General features: G+C 47.0%; 1 protein-coding gene across 4 annotated transcripts in view; it reads left to right on the top strand.

Annotated features, from left to right (window-relative positions):
• The window catches only part of SNX29 (sorting nexin 29), a 426,403-nt gene that overhangs the window by 186,708 nt on the left and 216,083 nt on the right, over nucleotides 1-23,612 (top strand). For all 4 annotated transcript variants that reach the window (XM_074322948.2, XM_019715145.3, XM_088801234.1 and 1 more), the window contains one exon: nucleotides 7,372-7,478. In XM_074322948.2, coding sequence (XP_074179049.2) covers nucleotides 7,372-7,478 — 107 coding nt within the window. The remainder of the gene's footprint in view (nucleotides 1-7,371; nucleotides 7,479-23,612) is intronic.

Below are 23,612 nucleotides of genomic sequence, written 5' to 3'. Positions count from 1 at the left end.
GTTCCTTGTCACCTTCTTCTGCGCCTTCTGACACCGCTGCATTCTGTGTGGTCCAGGCCAGTGTCTTCACCTCCTGCCTGGACCACGGGCCTGGCGTCCTGACTAGCTGTGTCTGTTGGATCCTCTAGGAAGCAGATCCGAGCCAGTGTCCACACTGCAGGAGGGACACTGGGGATAATGCCTGTGCAGGGTGAAGGGGACAGGCGCGTTGGGCAGGGAACTCTCAGGCTTGGATACAGAGCTAACGAAGTCTCACCACCCAGCCTGGGGGGAGCTCTGTGCGAAGATGGCCTGTCAGAGGGGTCCCACATTGGGCAGAAATACCTCTCTCTGCTCATCCACTGGCTTGGGCAGCCCAGGAGGAAGGAGTAGCACATCTGGAAGGTGCTAGAGCTGGAGGTTGTCAGCTAACTGTGCCCCTTACAACAGAACAGCAAGCCCTTCCTGGAAGGGAGGCTTGAGCTGAGTACCTTCCCTCCTAACCTCCCCACTGTCTCCTTCACAGAGAGGGTAGACGACCTTTACAAAAGTAAGTCTTGTCAGAATCTTCCAGGGGCTTCCCGTTTTGCTCAGAATAAAATACCATAGCCTGAAAACCCTTGCCATCTTCTTGGTGGTCTTATTTCCTGTCAATCTCTCCCTCATCCATTTTACAGCCACACTGGCCTCCTTGCCTGTGGCCACCACAGGACCTTTGCACTTGCTGTCAACAGGAATGCTGTCCTCTGGGCCTTCACATGGCTCACACCCCCACTTTGTTCTGGTCTCTGCGCAGATGGTATCTCCCTAGTGAGGCCTTTCCTTACCCTTTATTTAATTAGTATTCTTCCACCGTGTTTTCTCCTGCTTTAACCCCCCCCCCCATAGTAGTTCTTGTATCCTGACCTTAAATAGTTCTTTGTTTTCTGAGTCTCCCCACTCGAGTGTAAGCTTCATATCAGCATCCCCTTTTAACACATCCCTGTATCTCTAGTGTCTAGTGCCTGGCACATAAGGAATCTTTAGCAACTAGTTTTTGAGTGAATGCATACGAGACTTTCTCAAGGTCACTCACTGGTGAGTGGTGGAACCAGACTTTCCACCTGGTGTCAGATTGCAGCGCTCACGCTCTCTCGTTCCCCATTGTCTCCCCTTGCCATAGCAAGCTCTTGGAAAGTGGGAGATGCTATTATTATGAAGGCTGTTTCCTTTGCTGAAACAACTGTGGGCACCGGCTGTCCTGTAGGGATCCCTGTCACCTCCCCCAGGAGGACCCTTCTCCTTGGGAACCTTAAAGAGTCCCGATTTCCCATCACACAGAACCTGGCACACCTGCTGTTACAGGACCTCGCACACCTCCTTTTGTCCATTAGAATGTTCAGGGGAACCGTCTCTGAATTGAAAATGATTTTTTATCCTCTTCCGCCACCAGCGTCTCCCACTGTTTGCATGTGGGGTCCTGCTAAGCTTGTTCAAATTGAAAGCAAAACAGTAACCTTATCATACTGTTTGCCAAACTGCTCTCCATGGTACTTGAAGTTTTGCTTAAAATAATTTAGGCAGAAAACCCCATGTGTTCTCTGGTGCCTGACAGCGAGACCAGCACAGTGTCTCCTTATTGCAGATGACTTATCACAGACACTTTGAAGCAGCAGTGGCGGGCTGCAGGGAGCTGACAAACAGCGTCCCGTTCTCCAGGTGTACGCGACCTGCTCGCGGCACTCACCAGCCCACAGCTTTCCTGGACCACGCGAAACAGTTCTGACTTAGAGTCGAGGTCTTTGTGCTTCCGCCAAACACAGAGTCAGTGTCTGACTATTTGGATTTAAAAGGAGAAGGCTTATTGTTTGGGCCAGATTTTTCTATTTGAAGTGTAACTTCTGTAATTTTTGCCCCCACGGAAAAACAGGACAGGATGGCTGACTATGGGAGTGCACGTTGATGGAGTGCAGCTTTTCCTATGAGACGGGGGGCGTTTGTACACAGTTTATTATAAGAGACCTTACTGTACAAGATAGGATGCTTCTAGCTGCCATCTGCCCTGCTTCCCTCTCCCCACAAACAGCTGCTTCAGACGTTTCACTGATGCCTTTGCTGCCTTGAGATCTCGCTGTCTCCTGCCACTGGTTGATTTCTCCATTGTAGGCGCCATTGATTGATTTCTCCCTGTGGAAGATGAAGGTTCGCTTTCTTTGATCCCTCCACCCGCACAGAACACACACACACACACACACACACACACACACACACACACACACACACACACACACACACACACACACACACACACACACACGCTCTAGCCCAGACATACAATCTTTTCCGTCCAGGCCCCATGATTACATTATCACGACTCTGAAAACTCTCCCATCCGAGCCGTGAGGTACGTAATCAGTATTTTTGAACAGCTTTTTGATTTCTTTTGAGTTAATACTTCCCTGTTTCAAAAACTTTGGTTGGTGTTGCATGTACTTAATACCAGTTCAACTCCGAATGCTGCCTCAGCTATGCCAGTCTCCTCAGTATGTTAAAAAACTAGACACCGGTCAGTTCCATCCTGAGGCAGCCTTTCCCAGCCAGTCCTCAGACCTGCTGTCGCTGGAGGAAGCCTGGCCGCTCGGGGGGACTGTGTCCAGTTCACTGTGGCTGTTCCGACAGGTGCCGCTGGGCTCCTCCCGCCTCAGGAGAGGGAATTCACGTGCCAGGCAACTTACCCTTTGAAAGTGCCCAACTCACTGGTTTTTGGCACATGGACAGGGCTGTACAACCATCACCGCTGTCTAATTCCAGAACACTTTCATGACCCCCAAAAGAAACCCTGTATACTCATTAGCAGTCACTCCCTCCTTCATTCCTCCCAGCCCCTGAAAACTAATACTTGTTCTGGACATTTCGGATAAAGGGAATCATACAACACTAGGTGGTTTGTGTCTAGCTGCTTTCACGCATTGGCTGCTTTTAAGGTTCATCTGTGTTGTGACATGGAACAGTGCTTCATTCCTTTTCATGGCTGAGTGATAGTCCATTGTATGGATGGACCACATTTTCTTTTATTTAATTAAATTTATTGGGGCTGACATTGGTTAGTAAAATTACATAGGTTTCAAGTGTACAATTCTGTAATACATCATCTATGTACCACATTGTGTGCTCACCACCCAGAGTCAGTTCTGCTTCCATTACCATATATTTGATCCCCTTTTCCCTCTCCTGCCATACCCGCTCCCCCCTCACCCTCTGCACATTTTCTTTATCCATCAGTCATCTGTGATGGCTGCATGTGTTGTTTTCACCTTTTGGTTGTTATGAAAAATTTTCTCCCTCGTGTTTGTGTTGGAGCCCTTATTTCTTGGAATCTGTTTTCTCCTAACTAGGTTTTTCAATCTTTTTTTTTGGTGGGAGGTCAAATTTGTGAGAGGTTGATGTCTGAAAACGTCTTTACCTCCTTCTCAACACGGTTTGGGTTGGTGTATTAGTTCTAGTTTGGAACTAATTCCCCTGAGGATGCTGACGGTGTCACTTCATTATTTTCCAGCTCACTGCACTGCTGTTTAGAAATCCTATGCCATTTCTAATTTTCTCTCCTTTGTAAAATTCTGCTTCCGCTCTGGAAGTCTGTGCCCACTTCTCTCTGTGTCCCCACGTTCTAGAATTTCCCGATGAGGTGCAAGAGCATGGCTTGTCCCTCAGGCTGGCTGCTCGTGGAGCGTTTCCATCTCAGTCCTCGTGTCTGTTGGTTCCAGGACAATTCTGGGGTTGCATGTTGGATTCCCTCTCTCTGTGTTTCCCTTTTTTCCCCCCCTCGTCCTTTCCTGAGCTGCTCTCATACGGTGACTCTCCATTTCGTTTCTTCTTTTCCATCGGCTCTATTTTCTGGAAGTTTTCTTACCTCCTAGACTTTATATCTAGTGTTCCATTTCTGCGCTCGTAGTTTCACTTTCCAAAGAGCTTTTTTTTTGGAATGTTCCTGATAGTTTGCTTTTGAAGTATATGTCTCCCTCAATTGTGTCTCTTTCCTACAAGTTGTTTTTCTCGGTTTATTTTGGTCCCTATTTTTCACGTTATGTCTCAAGTGGAAGGCGATTTCTGCCTGTCTGCTCAGAGGCAGGAGTGAGGTACTAAAACGCAAATTTAAAACTCTATGATCATTTTTTGGTGGGATGATCTGACTATGCTATTTCACTGGAGAGGTCCCCCCCTCACCCCCCTAATTGGTCTGTTTAGGTCTTTTCAGCCGGTTAGATTTCCATGAAAAAGGTTTCTATTTCCTTGCTTAGAGGGCTGCCTGCTGTTCTGCAAATGGGTGGTGGCAGGGGGAAATGGAAGAACTTCAAAATTTCAGCGTGTTTTATTTTAATGTCTCTGTTTTCAATTATATATCCCTGCCTTCAATTCAGTCGAGACCCACTGCTTTACCTTTTCCAGAGAACAAACTCCTAGTCTTCTGTTAACTGCTTCTTAGCCCCAGGTTCACCACCGCTTCCGGAAGTGTCCTGTAATTGATCAGCCTTTGGCAAGTTGTTCCATTTTAATTGGGCGGTAATTTGGTGTGGCCCCCTTGAAGCGAAGAATGGAATTTTCTCAGGCCTGTCAAGTTATTTCCCAGTTATCTGTCTGCTTCTTGGCTTCTAAAATTTCGTTGTCTTCTTTCCTCTCCTTCTCTTTTTCCTTGAGGGCAAGGCCTTTAGAAAGAATTGTTTTAAGTTGGTCTTTTAATGGGATTCTAAGAGGATGTGACTGTAAATTAGTGTGTTCAGTCTGCCACCTTTAACCGAAAGTCCCTTAAATTTTTTCTTAATACTTATTTCCGGTTTCAGGTTGTTACTGGGTCACTCCCGACTGCAGTGGCTGGAGCCGTAGTCACTACTGGGGTGGAAGAACTTAGGGTTTCATTCTAGTATGTTTTGTATTGTCATTCAGGGGCCTTGCTGCCTCTGCAGACCCCCACTGGCTGTGGCCCGGTGGACGCTTAGTGCAAGGGCTGAGGGTGGAGCCCCTGGTCAGTTCAGGCTCAGCGACCCCCACATTTGCTCAGCCTTTCCCACTTTCACTTTCTGCCTCCGTGCCACTCCCTTTCATCCTGTCCCCTTGTCTCTCAAATCCCTGTCACGGGAGGGCTAGCCTGACATTGTTCTTTTGCCTCATTACCATCTCATCACACTTGGTCGGGGCATCCAGGAGTCTTGCCTCCCAGAGCACACGGGAAGCTGGGTCTGCAGAGTTGATGAGACGTGGGCTCATCCGTATTCTTGACACACACCATTGGATCATTCTTTTTTATTAGTTTCTTTCTTTTTTATTAGTTCTTTTTTATTAGTTCTGTTTTATTCATTTCAAGTGCACAAAACAAGATAATGATGAGACATTTGCATCCACACACAGTTATCACTCCAACCAGTGTACTCTCCATCTGACCCCGTACGTAGCTATTCCAATGCCAGTGGCCATATTCCCTACGCTCTACTTCACGTTCTGTGACTGTATTGACTGTATTTTTTAAATTAGAGTTGACATACAGTATTATGTTAGTTTCAGGTGTACAGTGTCGTTGTTAGGCGTTTGTATAATTTATGAAGTGGTCCCCCTGGTAAGTCTGGTGCTCGTCTCACACCACACACTTAACATCACTGCCCCTATTCCCCGCGCTGTAGTTCACATCCCTGGGACTGTTTGTGGCTACGAATGCGGGCTTCCTAATCCCCCACCTTTCTCCCCCACACCCCAACCCCCTCCCATCTACAGCCATCAGTTTGTGCTCTGAATCTATGAGTCTATTTATGTTTTGTTTCTTTGTTTATTCTGTTCTTTAGGTTCCACAGATAAGTGAGATCATATGGTATTTGTCTTTCTCAGTCTGACTTATTTCACTGAGCATAATACCCTCCAGGTCCATCCACGTTGTCACACATGGCAAGATTGCACTCTTTTTTCTTTTTTTCTGAACAATGTTCCATTGTATAAACGTACGACCTCTTCTTTATCCAGTTGTCGGTGCATGGGCATTTCGGTTGTTTCTGTGCCTTGGCTATTGTGAATAATGCTGCAGTGAACATAGGGGTGCTTTGGACCTTTTTCTTAACCACTGATGCAGGAGTTTTTTTCTGCTCTTGTTTTACTTTTCTTGGGATTATCTGGCTCATTTGCAGTTTTGTATTTATTGTATTTACTCTTCTCTACAAAGCGAGCACATATGGATATAGACCTAAAAGTAGGAATACCTATTGGTGCCTACCGTGTTAATATTTTTTTTATGGAAGTTTTTCTTTTGATTTTTTAAATTTCACATATAAAGCCCACTGGGGTGGCGTTCAGTTCTGTTCAGTTAGCTTTAGACAGCACGCAGAACAGACTATGTTCAAGAACATTTATGAAATCCTGTTTTGTTACTGAATCACTCTGTGCCAGATCCTTCCACCCCCTCGAACCATTTTACCATCCTTTCCCTGCTTTTAACGTCAAACCTCTGTAAAGGCCTATGTGCTAATTTCAAACCTCTGTCATAGCATTCCTGGACTAGTGCCATATGGCTTTTCCTTATTCACCCACCATCCCCTGTCTTGTGTAAATAAATACAAACTGGGAATGAGCCAGAGAAGTCCAACAACTATTGATGGAGACTGTACTATGTACCCTACCTTATCTTCAGACAGACCCAAGTCCTACCTCTGTCATCTGTCTTCCTAAAACATTGTTTTGCAAATTAATGTCACTGCACATGCAAAACCCCAAGGATCTCTACTCATCAAAGTCAAAGCTTCTTAACCAGAGCTCCCTGGCCCCACCTTTTCTCTTCACTTCACCTCCCAATACCGTTAATTCTGGCGCTGACCTGGGAGCAGGTCTCTGGGTAAGACATCTTTGCATTGCCATTATGCATTGGTTTGAGAGGTTTTTTCTTCCAGAAGCTGCCTTGCTTTCACTCTTAGTACAGTTTATCAACGCCACTTCTTAGTGGCTCTGCATGTACTCTGACCCCACCACATGGGCTATAGGCGGACGCTACCTCACTGGCAAACTTTATTGTTGGAGGAAAAGAAATTGGAGCAATATGAAAGATGCCGGTACAGGCCCTTCTGTCTCGCCAGTGCCTTGTCTGTCTCCCCCTGGAATGGGAAACAGTGACATGAGTCCCCAGACTCCTGTGCCTCTGTCTCTGTGACAGTTCTTCCATTTTTAAATACAGCTTATCATTTACTTCATTGCACTTGGGTGGAAAATGTTGCAGTGTCAAAGCAATTAGTATTGTGATTCTTTTTCCCCTTAAAAAAAAGAGCTTTCTCTCTAGAGAAGCCATTTGGAAAAGTTTTTTTTCTCTTTTTTTTTTTTTTGGCTGAGAGAAGAATTTTTGATTACTGCTAAAATATGTGTGGAATGCCTTTTCTTTTCCTACAGTTGTACCAAATCTTTGGAATGTTGATGGAGAAGTAACGGTCACTGAGCAGAAGCCGGGAGAAGTCGCTGAGGAACTGGCAAGCTCCTATGAAAGAAAGCTCATTGAGGTAAGGCTGAGGGAGGCTGTGCCTTCCTTGCAGATGGGGTGCCCTGGGGACTTTCCAGAAACAGGCCCAGTCTGTTAAACGGACGTTAGCAAAACAACCAAAGCATCGCACTTGGTTAAGAAAAGTAAGAGCCGGCTCTTTGAAACGTATCATTTAATTGAGATTTTTGGGTACCTTTGGCCAGGAAATAAGAGAGAAAACATAAATACGTAATGTTAAAAATAAGAAAACAAATGTACTCTTGGACTTGGAGAAGATTAAACACAGGAGAGAATACCACATACAACTTTGTGCTGGTAAATGTGGAACTATGGATCAGGTGGGCTATTTTCTAGGATAATGTTTATTAAAATTAATTGAAGACGAGGCCGACTATCTGAAGGTACCAAAAAACATGTGGAAGAAAGTTGTAAAAGTAACTAAAGAACTGCTTCCCTGGAAGGTAGCAAGTTTCATGGTGAGTTCTAGGAAACCCTTCAAGGTGTACACAGAAGACCTTTGCTGTTTATATTTCCTTAAATCATTCTCTACAGTTATACCTATGTCCCTGTCAATACTTATGTCTGTCCCTCTGGATTTTGGTTCATGTGTGCTTTACTTTGATACTTAAAAAGCCTGACAAAGGTAGTATAAGAAACGATGCTATAGACTAGTCTCATTTGTGCGTAGATGCATAAAAATTTTAGAAAAATATTAATCAAATTCAGTCACATACTAAAGGCACAATCCACATAAAAATGGGGTTTCTTTAGGATTTAAAGGATGGCTTAATGTTAGGAAATTCATCAAGTCAGCTCATTAATAGGTCAGAGAAAAACCAGATATTGATCTTGATCGGTACTAAAAAGTCGCTTGACAATGTTCGTCATTGGTGCCTGATAAAAATATTCTTGATAAATGCAGAGTAAATGTACTTCTTTGATATGATAGTGTTTTTATTTTTTATTTTTTATCAGAAACCATTAATTATCACCATACTCAATGGTAAAGCTGGGAGGCTGAGTTTTTGATTAGGTTACTAATATATAAAATATGTATAGGTGTGTGTAGTCGTATGTGGTTGTAGTATTTGTTACCAGTCATCTGGGTTTGTGTGCACACACATATAAGTACACAACTGTACTTCTGAGTTATTGTCGGACCCCCTTGCGTTGTTTCCCATCAGCTGCCAGAGGGTTAAGTGTTGAACTCCCTCATCAGAGGGAGCGGTGGTCGGGTGTAGATTTGTCTTCTAGCCTTAACTTCTTTTCCTGTCCTTGTGTGATTTCCTCACCCCTGGAGGGATCCATAGAGTTGATGGATGGCTCTCGTCAGCATGCTGATCTGTGAGGTTGAAGCAGAGACGGTCCCCCAATGAGGGCATTTACTACCCCAGATTGATTTTTCTTCCTTTGTTTTGGTTGTGAAGTGAGAGCCTGTCAGTGAGCTTTCATCTGTGAATATCATTAGCATTTCATTACAGCAAGACTTGTGCTGTTAGCATTCATGGAGCCCTTTACAACGTTCTTTGTGATGCTTATCTGTCATTTCATTCATGGGTTGGTTGGCATTTACCAAGAAAGAGTTGTAAGCACGTGTGGGAGTGGAATAATGAAAGAACGTGGGGGGACAGTTGAGGTACTTCTTTTTCTATTTCAGAGGGGCAAACACAGAAGAAACATTTAAATTTAAATAACATAACTCTTTTAAATACCCCAATGGTGGAATTACTCTTCTGTGTTTCCTCCCAGTGAAAAGGGAGTTCCTGAACATTCTTTCTCTAGGTGTCTCTCCAAGCATTAAAACCACCTCACCCATCCGCACACACACACTGCACATTTGTGCTCAGTGACCTGGAATCCAGCCCCTCAGACAGCTCAGAACACAAAGTCAAGACTGTAAGTTATCTTTCAGTAACTGGGGGCGTCAGGGGCCAAGAGTGGAGGGTAGAAAGATGGTCTTGATGCCCAGTGATGGTGACTTTTGGAAGAACGGGAAAGAGCATGCTGGCAGGTGTAGGTTAATCTGGTCCGGGAGAAACGCTGATACAAACACGGGATCTTTAACAGCCACTGTAATACTAGCAGCTGGCTGTTAGGCGCGTACTTCATTTCCAGGCTCCGTGCTAAGGCTTTTACACAAAGGGACTCATGGAATCATTAGCTGCGTTCCTGGAGGAAGAAACTGTTCACAGACGGAGTGTTGAGCAGTTAAGTAACTTGCCCAGTATTTCTCAGCTGGTAAGAAGCAGAGTGGGATTCGAATCACCCACCATCTAGCACCAGAGCCCAAAGCCATCATCCTTCTGCTCTGCTCTGGAAGGCCAAGCTCCTTGAAGAAACAAAAGATGAACTTGACAGAAGGGAAAGCAGTTACTAGTCGTGTCTGGGAGAATGAATGGAAAGAGGTGAGGAAGAAAGCTGGCTGTAGATGACCGCAGTTTGCAATCGGGCTGGGAGGAGCCTCTCCCACTCCCAAGTTACTGCAGAAGAAGGTGTGGTGTCTCCTGTGCTTGGAATTCCCTGCTTCCGAAGCGAATCGTAATGGAAAGCCAGGCTGGGAGCCCCGTGAAGGGATTGTGAGCGTTGTCTTTTAGTTGTATATTCATTGCCTAACGCGGTTCCTGCGTGCAGTAGGATTTCCGTAAGTATCGAATGGAGTGACAGTCCATTGAATGGATTCAGCTGTTCAGTGTCATGTTCAAAGAGCGCTCGATGTGACTTCTGGAACCCCAGATTGAGAAGGAGTCGTACCAAGGCCCCCACGATAGCTCGGAGCGCCTTGGTGGGAAGGAAACGGGGGTTCTTTAGAGGAGGTACACTTTCTTCTGGCACTCAATCGAGGGGGAGGTTTAGCTTGGGGAGCCTGGGGTGCATAGAGTAACAGACAGATGGATGCCTCCAAACTCTCATTTGGCACGTTTACTTGGTCCGTCCTAAGTGCAGCCTCCGGAGCCCCTCCTGCACCTCCAGTGCTTCCCCTACCCTGGGAGCAGGAGACGTGATGGTTCGAGGAGATGAGCCACGGACGGTGCAAGGTTGCAGCAGAGAAGGTCCCCCACTGGAGCTTCTGGAGTGTTCCCTCTTTTTCTTTGGGGTTCTTAGTGATGACACTCAGAATTTCTTTGGTGAGCTTCCCATCCCTCTTGAAGAAAGATGTAGTCATCAGAGGACCTGGATGGATCTGTTCTGAGAGTCCGCTTTACCTCTCTTAAGTATAATTTCTTTGGTGTAGACTCATGTCCAGAGATTTTTCCATTCTTTTCCAGCATTTTGCCATCAAGAAAAACATAAAATGCCGGTGGCATTTGGACTTATCTTGCATTTCTTCGTCACCACCTTCTGTGGCCTGGTCGTGTGTAGAAACCACATCGGACAGACTGAGTTCAGATTTGTCCCTTACTGTCATGTGTTCCTGGGCAGGCCACCTGACCTCTCTAAGCCTCAGTTTCTCTGTCAGTGAAGCGTCGTCAGCGATATACGTACTTGGAGGGAGGCTTTGAGGACTCAGTACAGGGTCAGTGCCTGCAGCAGACGGGGGCATGTTTATGCTTCTCGTCTCCCGTCTGTTCTCATTTCCTTTGCAGGAATGACCTCCCCCATTACTGGCCGTCTCTCTGGCCACGTCCCTGCTTTGGCCCGGGGGTGGCGTGTGACCTGAGCCAGGGAGACGGGGCTCTAAGTCCTGACTTACACAAGCGTGGCTGAAACGCTCGGGAGCCATTTACTCAGTGGCGGGACCCTGGTACCTCTCCAGACATTCCTGTGTTGGCCTGTTCTCCTTCTGGACCCCCCCACTTTTCTGTCTGCTCACAGTAATTCCCTGGTAGCTGAGGCTAGACCCGTGCTGTTCCTCGCCCCAAAGCTCATGTGCGTCTTCGTGTCTGTGCATGAACAGTGGGTGCCGTTCCCGTCGTTTCTCCTTCACTCTCTGCTTACCAGGCCACTCTGTTCTGCCCCGTGGTACTGTCCCGAGTCTGGCTTCACAGCCCCGTGTCCCCGCTGTGTGCTCACCTGTGCGCCCCCTTCTTCAGCGCCGCCAGCCTTTGCTCTGTAAACAGATCTTTGCTTCCTCCCAGACTAGCTGGTGCTCGATTTTTCAAATTATAGGGTACTTATCATTTACTGTGAGTGTAGTTAGTCTCGGAATTTTGGCTCATGGGTGACATAAATGGTATATTAGCAACATTTATTGTCATTTTGATGGCAGAGTTACTATTAATGGAAAAGTAAGCGTAAGCATCAAGCTGGTCAAAAATGCATTCATTATTACACACCGTAGATAACTGAATGTGCTCGCCGTTCCGATAAAACGTAGAAGTTCCTGCAGCGCCTCAGACCTTGGGGGCAGTTCTGCCAGCAGCGCTTGCTGCATAAATTGGCACCAATGGATTCCAACACTCTTGATGTATCTGAGAATCATTTTTATACAAAAAAGGAGGCTTTTATATAAAATGCCAGATTCCAGGTAAGGATTCAGGAGAAAGAACTTTAAGCTGAGAACAAATTGAACTGATGCTCAAAATGGAAAGTATGATGTGACTTTGTTTTTACTTACTTTTATGCATACATCCAATATATGTAGGCATGGACAGAAGGATCTAATGGGCTTTTATGTACTTGTCACCTAACTGCCACAGTTGTCAACTCGGGGCCAATCTTGTTTCAACCAGACATTCTCTTACTTTCCCAGCTTCTCACAGTGGTTTGAAGCAAATCCAAAGTACAACACTGATTTCGTCTCACAGTATTTTGGAATGTATCTCTAACAAAATATAAGGACCCCTTTTTAAAGAAGAAAAACCCCTATAACATCATTAACATACCTAAAATTTAGCAATAATCCCTTAATAGCATTAAATATCTGGTGAGTGTGCAAATTTCCGCTTCAAACAAATGTTTGGATAAGATTCTAATGGGGTTCGTCCATGTGTTCTGACTGGTGAATTGACCTCTTAAGTCTCTTTCAATCTACAGGCTCTCTCATCTCTGTCTTCCCTCCCCTCCCTTTCTTCTTTGCTTGTAATTTATTAGTTGAAGAAACTGGCTTGTCAATCCTGGAGTATTTCTCCCACCAATGTGTTTTGAGGGTCTATTATGTGCTTGGTGCTCTGTGACCTGTGGGGCTTTGGGTGACGTTTATGTAAAGAAAAGAGCCATCAGACGTTGATGATGACAGCGTAGTTGAGGGCTTTTTCTGTTCTCAGGTCCTGTGCTAATTGCGCTACATGGGATTGTCAGATTTAATGTTCGCCGCATCCTTTCTGCTGAGGAAACTGAGGCTTGGACGTGAGTCACAGGGCTTGCTGGTGTGGAACCAGGGTGTGACCCCAGCTGTCTGACTGCGGAGTCCGCGCTCTTCCCGTTGACGGAGTCCGCGCTCTTCCCGTTGACGCTTCTCTGTGTCTGGCGAGAAACGGGAATCAGGCCCTCCTGCATGGCTTTCACTTTTAACTCCAAGGAGAGCCGGGGCCATGAAAGGCTGAGGGAAGAACCCCATTCAGACGTGGAGAATGAAAGCTGGGAGGGGGCTGGGTCCCTAAGTGAAAACTGGGACTATTAGATAGGAAATGGATGCCAGACAGGCAGGCAACCATGGTCCACTTTAGTGCTCAGTGAATGTTTGAATGAATGCGTGAATGAATGAATGAGTAAATGAACAAATGCCAGATTAGTGGATACATTGAACAATCAACCCTCTCCTTTGCCTTAAGGGACTCACAGCCTACTAGGGAAGTTAGCTTCCTAAAATAGTAATTTATAGCGGCAAGTGATTGCTGAACCAAAAGAAATAATGCAGGAGAGAGGGGGATTAACTCTGAGATCTGGTGGTGGAGGAGGCATGGTTTGCTGTCTCAGAGAAGACATTGCAGAACTGGTCATTTCTAAATGGGCTTTGAAGGTAGAATAGGAGTTTGTCCAACGAGGAGGGGAAGGGCAATTGGGTTGCGGGAACAGCATGTGCAAAAGTTTGGCCAAGTTGTCAGGAGGTAGGCAACTGACTGATTTGTGGCAGTGAGACAGAAGCCAAACGCCTTTAATTTTTCTTTTTGTTTGCTCTCTCGGTTTGTCATTCTTACTAGAGAGAGTCTTTTCTGTTTCAGGTGCTATGTTTCTTTTTCTGAAAGTGATGGGATTAGAAAGTTTTCTCTTTCATTTGCCTTTTCCTCTCTGAGTCTCCCTGACACAAGCATACATGGACTGCCACACCCCACACCCCCTCACTGCTGTTGGTTATTTGATAGAAATTTCTTTATCAAGTTCAGCCAGCCATCTTCTGACCTTCAGGAAGATGGAGGTTTGTGGGTCAAGTCAGTGGTTCTGGGAGACTTCTCCTTTTTCAGGCTCTGTACTTTGGTCCTAAGGGACGGCACCTGAAGACTTCCCGTTTGTAGCAGCTTGGCTGGGTCTCCCTGGGAAACATCTGGTGAAAAGTGTTGCCTGAGCGTGCCTGTCATTTCCAAGTGGCCCTTGATATGTGATAGTCAGACTTGGGACTTTGCTTCTACTAGCTTGGTGTTCTTGTTTGTGTCATTTAAAGGAGCTAAAAGCTTCTGTCACCTCCCTGTTCTCTTCCACTGAGGGGCTGACACAAAGCACAGTGGCTCTGGTGACAGGCTTGCAAACCTTTTATCTAAGAATTGCTGCTAACATCCATCTGAGCAACTCTTTTATGTGGAATAAGTGGAAATCTCCCCCAAAGTGGCTCACTCACCTAGAAATGAATGAGTAAATGAATGAATTGTGAAATACAAATTACACAGTTGATACCATTAAGTAAGCACCTACTATGTGTCACACACTGGACTGAGGCATCACATGCATCCTCTCGTTTAATCCTTACAATAACGGGTCAGGAAACTGAGGCTCAGAATGGTTGAGTAGAGTATCCCAGTCACACAACTGGAACTGGTATCCTAACCCAGTTCTGAGAACGGCACTGGCTGGGATCCTGCCCCGCCCCGCTAGTCACACCTTGCCTTCATTTACAAAGGTGTCACTGAGATTTGATGGTCCTTGCTGGAGGTTAAGCCCACCAATTCTGTTTCCTGGTGCATTTTATGACTGTCTTGCAGCTTGAAATAGACTCAAAATTGGACTTGGAGTGACACTGAGGTTTTGTTGCTTCTCCTGGTTCATTATAGTGCAAATTAATCAAATGAATTATGTAGCTCAGCTAAGAACCTGCTTTGATCCAATAGCTCTGTAGAAAGGAGTTGAATATTTTTATTTAATCCACTTTGGGGGCGTGTTTGAGTGGATTACAAGACTGTAAAGCACAAAGAATCCCGTTTTGATAATTAATTTTGAGCCATTCTTTTGGGTGGATATCTTTCTCAGTAAGCTCCTTGTCAGGTTGGCTGGCTTACCTTCGTGCAGTGTGTACACTGGTGCCAGGCGTTTTTCCTAGTCTGTTGGTCTCATTTGATGTGCTGGCATTACTCTTATCCCTGTTTTATAGAGGAGCAAACTGAGGCATGGTGAGATTTATTGATGTCGAGGGTCACATAGATAATTGGCAGCAGAGCCGGGAGACAAACTCCAGACCCGAAGCGCATAACGACTCTGGTCCTTGAATCCAGGCTCAATGCAGCCAGAACCCCGGGGAGGAGACGTCTCCCCATTCCCACCTCCTTGGTTCTCCACTCCTGCTTGTCCTGGGACAGACTTGACCAGAATAACAAGCAGTGGGGTCCTCGGTTCCCTTTAAGGAAATCCACAGCCCAGCGCAGGCAGAGGTTGGCCTCCTGCCTCACTGGAATCCACTGTCACCGCTTTCCAAGACCTGCGTGTTTCAGACTCATCCTCAGGGCAGTTCGGAGAGGCTGCCAGGCTCCCTGGACCTGCCTCCACTTCCTACCCACCTCAGCACTTTCCTTCGCCAAGTTGCCCACAGCTTTCCTAGCTTGGTTTTTTTTTTTTCAGAAAACTACTCTGTCTCACAACTCCCTTTGTCGCTGATTTTGTTTTTTTCCCCATCAGCAGCCAGCTTTTTCCGCAGCTTCCGTTGACGAAAGTAAATTTTACCTCTGGAACTGCTGAAGCAAAGAGCTGAATATATACTCTACCTCCTTAGGCTTCCTCGATGTGACTCACAGGTTCCATTTTCAGTCCCCAAAACTCAGCTTTGCCAGGGCAAACTGTCAGCCTCTTTTTTTTTCTTCTTTTTACAGTGGCCAAGAACTTTAAGTTTCTTTAACCTTTGTGGAAACTTTAAAATGCCCCAGTTCACTGACTTCTCTGGGTTGTGCAGGTGACCCTGTGGACTGCTTGGGGCAAAGACTATTTCTTCAGCAAAGGAGATTGAAATTGGATTCTGCTGAGTTTTCGTTTTTTTCCTACACCTTCCAGGTGGTTTCAAAGAAAGATCCATTTTTAACAATGTAAAGATAGGGCAGGGAGAGCAGTGTTTCAAAAACTTGAAAACTTTTTTTTCTACAAAGACCCACTTCTGTGCAGCAGCTTTCTTTCATTTCCAGGTGCCTGAGATGAATGCTTCTGAAAATCAGTCTTTTCGATTCAGGTTTTCTCCCCTGAACGAAGTGTGAGCTGTGGTAACAGCCCAATCCCTGCTATGTCGTATGTAGAAATTAGTTTTCCTTTGTGAAGAAAACTAGATTTAAATGCTAACATATTACCTTTTTGTCTTCTTGAAAAATCTTTTCTGCCTTTGGTCATAAAAGCTTCTAAAATTAATGGAAAATATCCCCCATCCTTGTGCTCTGGCTCAGGAGGAAAGCAAGGTATTGGTTTCTCTGTAAATAGCATAGCAACCACCTTCCTGGTGCTTGAGGTTTGAGCTGCTCTGATGGCATATGTTTTCAAGCAAAAGCGGTGGTCAGTTTGGGTAGGAAGTGATAAAACTGAGTGGATTTAATTGGTTGTCAGCAGTTGAAATGCCATTTTGTGTCTGGAACTTTGTGCCGACAGCCTTTATGTACGTAGGGAAAGAAATATGAATTTTCTACAATTGTTGACAAAACAGAATCATAACAAATTTTTTTTTTTTTTTTTGGTGTCACACTTTACAGTTTCTAGATCACGGGTCAGCAAAGTTTTTTGTTTTATAAAGGCCACATGATAAGTATTTTAGGTGTTGCAGGCCACACGTGTTGTTGTAGCTACTCACCCTGCCTCTGTGGTGTGAAAGCAGCCCCACGCAGTTTGTAACAAAGCGACATGGCTGTGTTCTAATAAAACTTTATTGACCAAATCAGGCAGCTGGCCAACAGGTGGAGTGTAGTCTCCATTCCATACGATGCTCCTGCTTCGTGATGACGGTGGGGTCGTGCTGGGAATCCTGCTGTCAGCTCCTGTGTGGAGCGCCTGTCGGGCCAGGCAGTCTGCATATTTAGTGCGGATAATACGTGCATGAAGGGTGAGGGTGATTATTGCTGCTTTACAGAGAATGCAGAGAGGCTCAGCTGTGTTCTAATAAAACTTTATTTATGAAAACGCATTTGCAAAAACTAAAAATGGAAATCAGTGCCTTCAGTTAAGGATACCCACTTCTGTGTGTTTTTCTGCACCGACGCTGTAATTTTCTGTTTATTGCGATTGATGATCTGCTTTTCTGTCATTTTGGAAACTCTCCGTTAGAGAATATCTTTTACAAAGCACAGCGGGCTATCTCGGAGCCACGTTTTACAGTGAATGCATGTTGAAAGAAATCTCGCCATTTTCTGAAAGCTTTTCTAGTTCAGGACGATCCATTCTGGGCTCTTCAGGAGAGCAGCCATTTGCACATCGAAGGTAATTGGCTCAGTCACATTCTCATGTCACTAGGAATAAAAGTAATGTGATAGTTGGGGGAAAAATCCAGGTAAGTAAAGAAAACTCACTTGCAGCTCATCCCAGAGAAAATCACTGGAGACACTTTTGGGTCTGTTATGACATTTTGTTTCCATGTATCAATAGTATCATCATATAAATATGGGTGCTCACATAATGTACTTATTTTTGACTGGGATGTATTGGATTTTTCAAACGTGGGATCATAATCTCTGCAGTTTTATCACCTTCTGTCATTGAAATCAAGTCCCCAGTCTGGAGGCGATGTCAGTCGCTTAGTAGCGCCATTTCCAAGTGCATTGTGTGACCTAACAGGTTGTCAGATTTTCCTCCAACCCCACAGTACAGGGTAGGGCTCTGCCTTTGGGCACAACCACAGACGTCTTCCCTCCGGGTTTGCGTGAGTAGGTATGAGGTCAAACTTTCTGCCATCCGAAAGTCTTCAAAAACTCATTTCTAAGAAATGGTCTTCACGAACACCTGCCTGAAGGTCACAGGGTCTGTTCCCGTGAGGCCCTTTTGTCCTTGAATTAAGCTAGCTCATGGGCAGGAGCCAGTGGGGCCTGCAGTGTTTTCCTGCTTATAGAATTATTCTTCTGCAGTTTCCCGTGAAGGTGTCAGCCTGTGTTGAAGGCTACACACCAGCAGCTGGTAGACCGTGTCCAGCCCACATAGACTTGGTCCACATAATGTTCTTTGTACATTGGAATTCTGTGGCCAATATCAAAATCGAGATTTTCAGCTCCACCCCAGAGAAACACTTGCCCGTGGGCCCCAGGAGAGACACACAGAGTCATGGCTATCGCATTGCTCACATGGCAGAAACATTCAGTACAACTCAGATATCCGTCAACAAGAGAGTAGATTTAAAACAAAAATGTGGGGCATAGCTTAGAAAGCAACACAGTAATGAATAAAGACCTGAAAAATGTAGAATGGAAGAGGAGCTAGGTGAGGGATGTTAGTTACTCTTTTGGATACTTGAACTATTTCATAATTAAAACATTGGTTTATCGTGAAGCGTTGGGCCCAAATTCCTACATAGTAGCTGTTGGCTGGAGCTGAGTCACAGCTCACCCATTTTCAGTGGCATTTGAGCTTTGACCTCTGGCCTTGGGATGTTAGGACACAGAGCCTGCTGACAATCGTCATTCTATTTTCTGCAAGCATGTAGTAAGGATGTTGCTGATTATTTACGGTACGTGTCCTGTGAGTAATTTCTATGTGAGAGCAATTTCTCTCAGGTATAAGTACTAGGAATGAGCCTCTTGACTAAGTAGTCAAGTCTTTTGGATGCTCTGAATGCTGTCACTGATCATATTTTCTTCTTTGCCTTGGCTGCTAGGAAGCTCAGAGGCAAATGTGGGCTGATCTTTGGTTAAGATGGAGACATTGTGTCGTATGTTTTCGATTCTAACATTACTATTGGCTTCATCTGCTCCCCTACCTCTTCTCTCTCCTTTATTTCCTTGCTTAATTTTGAAATACAATTCCATAAAGAACTCTTTATCAGTGGCCATATTCTTGTCTGGAAAAAGAGAGGATATAAATTAAAACTCTGATTTACCTAGAATGATGGCAGAATATGGGTTTGTGAGAACCTTCTGGAAATCCGAGCTTTGTCCAGAATGTATTATTCACAGAGCTGCCTTGATCGTCTATTTCAGCCGTGTGAGTTACTAATTTTCCAAGAATGAGGATATAATTAAAATATACTTAACTCTAAAATGCAACCGAACATAATTTGATCTTCGATAATTTAGAAAGCAGTTAAGGAACTTGCCACGCTTCAAGGCCATAATTACGAACATCAATTATCATAGTGTGACACTATAAAAAAAATGTGGTAGTTGCAGCTTTCTGATTATTTGAAATCTGTGGGAACTAGAATTTAGAGTCTACGCGTGCAGTGTATAGACAGGTCTTTCGAGCCCACGCATGTGAGTAGTTCATGTATGAGTTCATAGCTGACAGGGATCATAAAAGGGGAGGCAGGAGGGTCGTATTGGAAAGAGTTTAGTTCTCCCGACACTTACCAGGTGGTGCCGACCATGTGTTGCGTGCTGGAAAAGTCTTTGCCTTTTGGTTTGATGCAAAATACAGGAATGCAAATAGATGTATTTTTTTAAAAGTGGTGAGTGCCTTGGCAGCACAGATTGGCCTCTTACCTCAGCATGAAGAGGGGGTGGGGGGTAGTGAAGGAGTCACTGTGCTGGGAAGTAGCACGTCCACTGGGAGAGAGAGTGTGGGTGGACGGGGGTATGGAAAGCTCTAAGAAGGCCCGAAACAGCCTGCTTTGCGTAAGGGGCTTATCTCCTTTTTCATCCTCATCCGCTTGGTGATAGCGGGGGTGGTGTTATTGATGGAGGGGATGGAGGTGATGGTGATGATGGTGATGGAAATGATGGGGATGGAAATGATGGGGATGATGGTGGTGGTGATGGAGGTGGTGGAGGTGATGGTGATGGAGGTGGTGGAGGTGATGGCGATGATGGAGGTGTTACTGATGGACTTGGCCATGCTGGTCCTTACGATGGTGACATACGCCCCCACCTGTCAGCAAAGTGCTGCCACCAGCTCCTGGTGTCCTTGTCGTCCCCAGTGCCCTGGACCCTTTGGCCCCGCGGCCCACCGGCCACCTGCTCTGACTGTCTTCCATCCAGCAGCAGACATGCCTCACGGGGGTGCTGTACCTGGCAGGCAGGAGCCTGCTGCTCACCTGTCCCCACCCGCTGGCATGCTCCCCGCTCGCCGTTCGGGGTGGCCGCTGACACATGCAGCCTCTGCTCTGTCTCAGATGGGTCAGACTTGTGAGCATTTTCTCACAGTGTCTGGGCTAGTCCCAGATTCGCCTCAGGCCGTGTTTGGGAACGATTTTGGTTTCTGAAGTCCTGTGGTGACGCCAGTGTACCCAGAGAGTGGGGTGTGAAGAGATGGGCCCCCCCTGAGAGTTCAGGGCCTACTGGAGTTGTGTGCCGCTCACAAGACCTCTGGTCTGGACGAGGCGCTCACTGTGTGAGCTACTGAGCAGAGAGGGTCTCACTCTGACCCAAGGTACTCAAATGGGGGCGATGCACAGCTCTGCCCCCCGCCCCCCCACTTCTAGTCGATAATGTAATGATGCCCCTCGGGAAGCCCTCCTCCCCGAGCCTCATCTCCCAAGTGCCCCGCCACTTCCCGTCATGCTCTGGCGCCCTCCCCCACACCCCATTTTCTTCACAGCGCCGGCACACACGTTTATTTGGGAGCCATCTGTCTTCATCAGCTCGCCTGTCTGCTCTGTGAGAATGGAGACGGCTTCGCTCGCGTGTGACCCCGGAGCCCAGCCCGGTTCCTGGCATGTAGGAGGTTCTTCACAGACACGTGTTGAATGACTGAGTGAACAGTCACAAGGCCTCCTGGAGGAGGGTGCCACTGTCCTCGGGACAGTGAGGCGTGGGGACGGACGTGCACCTTTCAGTCGCTTGTGCCTGTTATTATCTGGCTGGCAGTGTTGGTGGTTTGGAGAAACTGGAAGAGTTCCCTTTAGAAAGGGCAGTGGAGTTGACAGCTCCAACGGAGGTGTCGCTTGGTGCCCTTGATCGTCCCTGACCTTGGCCTGAAGTCCGTGTGCGTCCTTTTTGCCTGGAATGTTCTTCCCGAGGCCTGTGGCTCCTCAGCCTTCAGCTCTGAGCTCTCACTTCCTTGAGAGGGAGCTGCCGACCGCCCGAGCTCAGAGAGAATTCTCAAACCCTCCACCTGACTTCCTTCAGAACCACACAGCCTGAGTTACCGTTGCCTTGTTTCTTGTCTGTCTCTAGTTGCAATGTGGGCTCCGTGGAGCAGAGACTGTGGCTGTCACTGCTGTGTCCCTGGCCCCTAGACCAGGTGAGCGGCACAGGTGGGCATGTTTAATGAGGGCACTGATTAAATGAGTTAATGGAGGTGAAGCGGTTACAACAGTGCCTGGCACCATTTATGTCTTTGTTTAAAGAAACTAACGTGGGGTCTTAGCATCTTCTTTCCCGTGAGCTTTTGAAACTGAGGTTCTTTGACTCTACTTACGGTTGTGGCTGAGCCGAAAGGAAAAGCCAGAGGAATAGAAGCCAGGCATGTCTTGGGCCCTCGATAGATCCTGGTGGAGAAAAAAGTGACACAAACGGCACCACTTTGTCTCTACAAGAAGGCCTGGGACACCAAAGTCCCCTGTCTTCTGAGCAGTCCTTGAGTGGTTGTCTGAATGCCAGTGGAGGGTGTCAGCAAACCACGTGTTCTACCTGCCACCTTGCCGTGGGGCTGGCTTGTGACAGGTGATTCTGTTCCCTCATTTCCTGGGCAGCTCTTAATTACAACTTCATGGCCTTGTGCTTTTAATCTCTGGTTTCCTGCCCTGGAATCTTCCGAGGCCGCTCTGGCTGACTTGGGGGAGTGACGAAACCACTGGGGATTGCGAAGCGAGATGGCAGTATCCGTCTGCTTAGGACTGGGCTCCTGTGGGGTCTCGTGACTGAGTCATGGGGGGAATGAGGACTGTTGTGCCACCTTCACCAGCGGGAGCCTTGCTGTAGACCCGGAGCCAGCAAACTTCTGCAAAGGGCAGATGGTGAGTTTTTCAGGCTTTACTGATTTGATGGCCCGCGTCGCAACTACTCAGCTCTGCCCCTGTAATCCCAACGCTGCCAAAGACCGTGTGTAGGCAAATGAGGTCGGCTCTGTTCTGTAAGGGCTGCATGGTGCCCTCCCCTGGTTTCCATGTGGAAGCCCTGACCCCAATGTGACTGTGGTGGAGACTGGGTGTTTAAGGAGGTCTTTGAGGCTAAATGAGGTCATCAGAGTGGCCCTAATCCACTGGGACAGGACTGGTGTCCTTATAAGAAGAGGAAATTTGAACACGAAGGGGCACCAGGGCTGTGTGCTGACAGAGGAAAGGTCACCCGCAGACACAGCGAGAAGGTGGCCACCTGCAAGCTAAGGACAGGGGCCTCAGGAGAAAGCAGCCCTGCCGACACCTGGGTCTCTGGCTCCCAGCCTCCAGGACTGGGAGCAATTGGCTTCTGTTGTTTAAGCCACCTCGTCTGTCGTGTTTTGTTGTGGCAGCTCTAGGAGACCAATACAGTTCTAATAAAACTTTATTTACAGAAACAGGTGGTGGGCTGGATCTGGCCCATGGCCTGTAATTGGTTGGCCCTGCTCTAAACCACACGAAAGAAATCAATAGGAAGCGTTTGAGCAGATGTTCCGGGCTAAGTGCTGGAGACCTAAGGGAATAAGCCAGACGCACGTTCTCTGCTGCAGCGGAGATGGCGTCCCAGTGGAGGAGACAGTCAATGAAAGCACAAATAGCCAAACCAGTCTCTGTGTAAGAGCCAAGTGGTCTGAAGAAGCCACAGCGTGAAATGATCAGGGGCTGCTGGGACCGGGTCAGGGCGGGGCAGTGGTCGGGGGGCCCTGGAGGGATGATGCTGAAGTGCAAAGGTCTAGGAGTGGAGTGTCCCCCCAGAGAGCCAGTGAAGGTCAGACGCCAGAGGCAGGAGCCAGCTCGCTAGGTCGGGCGGACAGGCAGCAGCCTCGAGGGCAGAGAGTTTGGGATGGGGTCCCCAGGGATGCGCTGACTTGTGTTTAGACAAGCGTCATAGGCAAACGCCCTTTTTTCCGGAATCAAGCTCTTATTCTCTGTCACCTCAGGGGCCATCCCTGCCCACTTTGGGTCACTCCCTCCACACCTCACGGTCCTCACTGCCACATCCCCTGCCCATCCCAACGTCCTGCCCCTTTTGCAGTCAGAGCAGACGCGTCCTTCCTTCTCCTGTTTCTCTGCCTGCTTTCCCCTCTTGGCTCTTTCGTGCAGCCGTGATCTGGATCGAATGACAAGGGCAGGGCTGGTGCATGGTGAGCGGGGAAGACGGTGGAAAGTGAGACCGTCTGTGGAAAGTGACTGGAGGGTTCTGAGCAGAGGCAGCTTTTAAAAGTCTCATTCTGGCTGTTGGGTTGGCAGCAGAGCACAGAGCAGTGGCTCGGGCAGAATCCCCAGGTCCCCAGGGGCTTAAAGAATCACAGTTTATTATTTCCTTTATTAAAGGAAATATGACTTGTACTCTTCTTGCCCAGCTTGCTTCCTGCCTGCTCTGTTTGGAGGAAATCTAATCACAGTCACTTTTTTGTTTTTGCTTTTCTCCCAGAAGTTTCTCTTTCCACCTTGGCGTTCCGCAGGAACCTGCGTTTCCCAGGGAAGGCTTCTGCTCCGCGGGGCGTGGTGGCAGCTGCTCCCAGTCTCCGTGCCTGGCCGTCTGCAGGCAGGGGACTCTCATGGGGGCTGCCAGTCCCTCCGGGCCATGCTTGGTCACAAGGACATGAGCACAGGCCCTGGTACATGAGGCACCCCCCA

The sequence above is a fragment of the Rhinolophus sinicus genome, chromosome 10, assembly GCF_057876585.1.
Source record: "Rhinolophus sinicus isolate RSI-liver-muscle chromosome 10, RSI-T2T, whole genome shotgun sequence".
NCBI classification, from domain to species: domain Eukaryota; kingdom Metazoa; phylum Chordata; class Mammalia; order Chiroptera; family Rhinolophidae; genus Rhinolophus; species Rhinolophus sinicus.
This window is presented reverse-complemented; position numbering and strand designations above follow the sequence as displayed.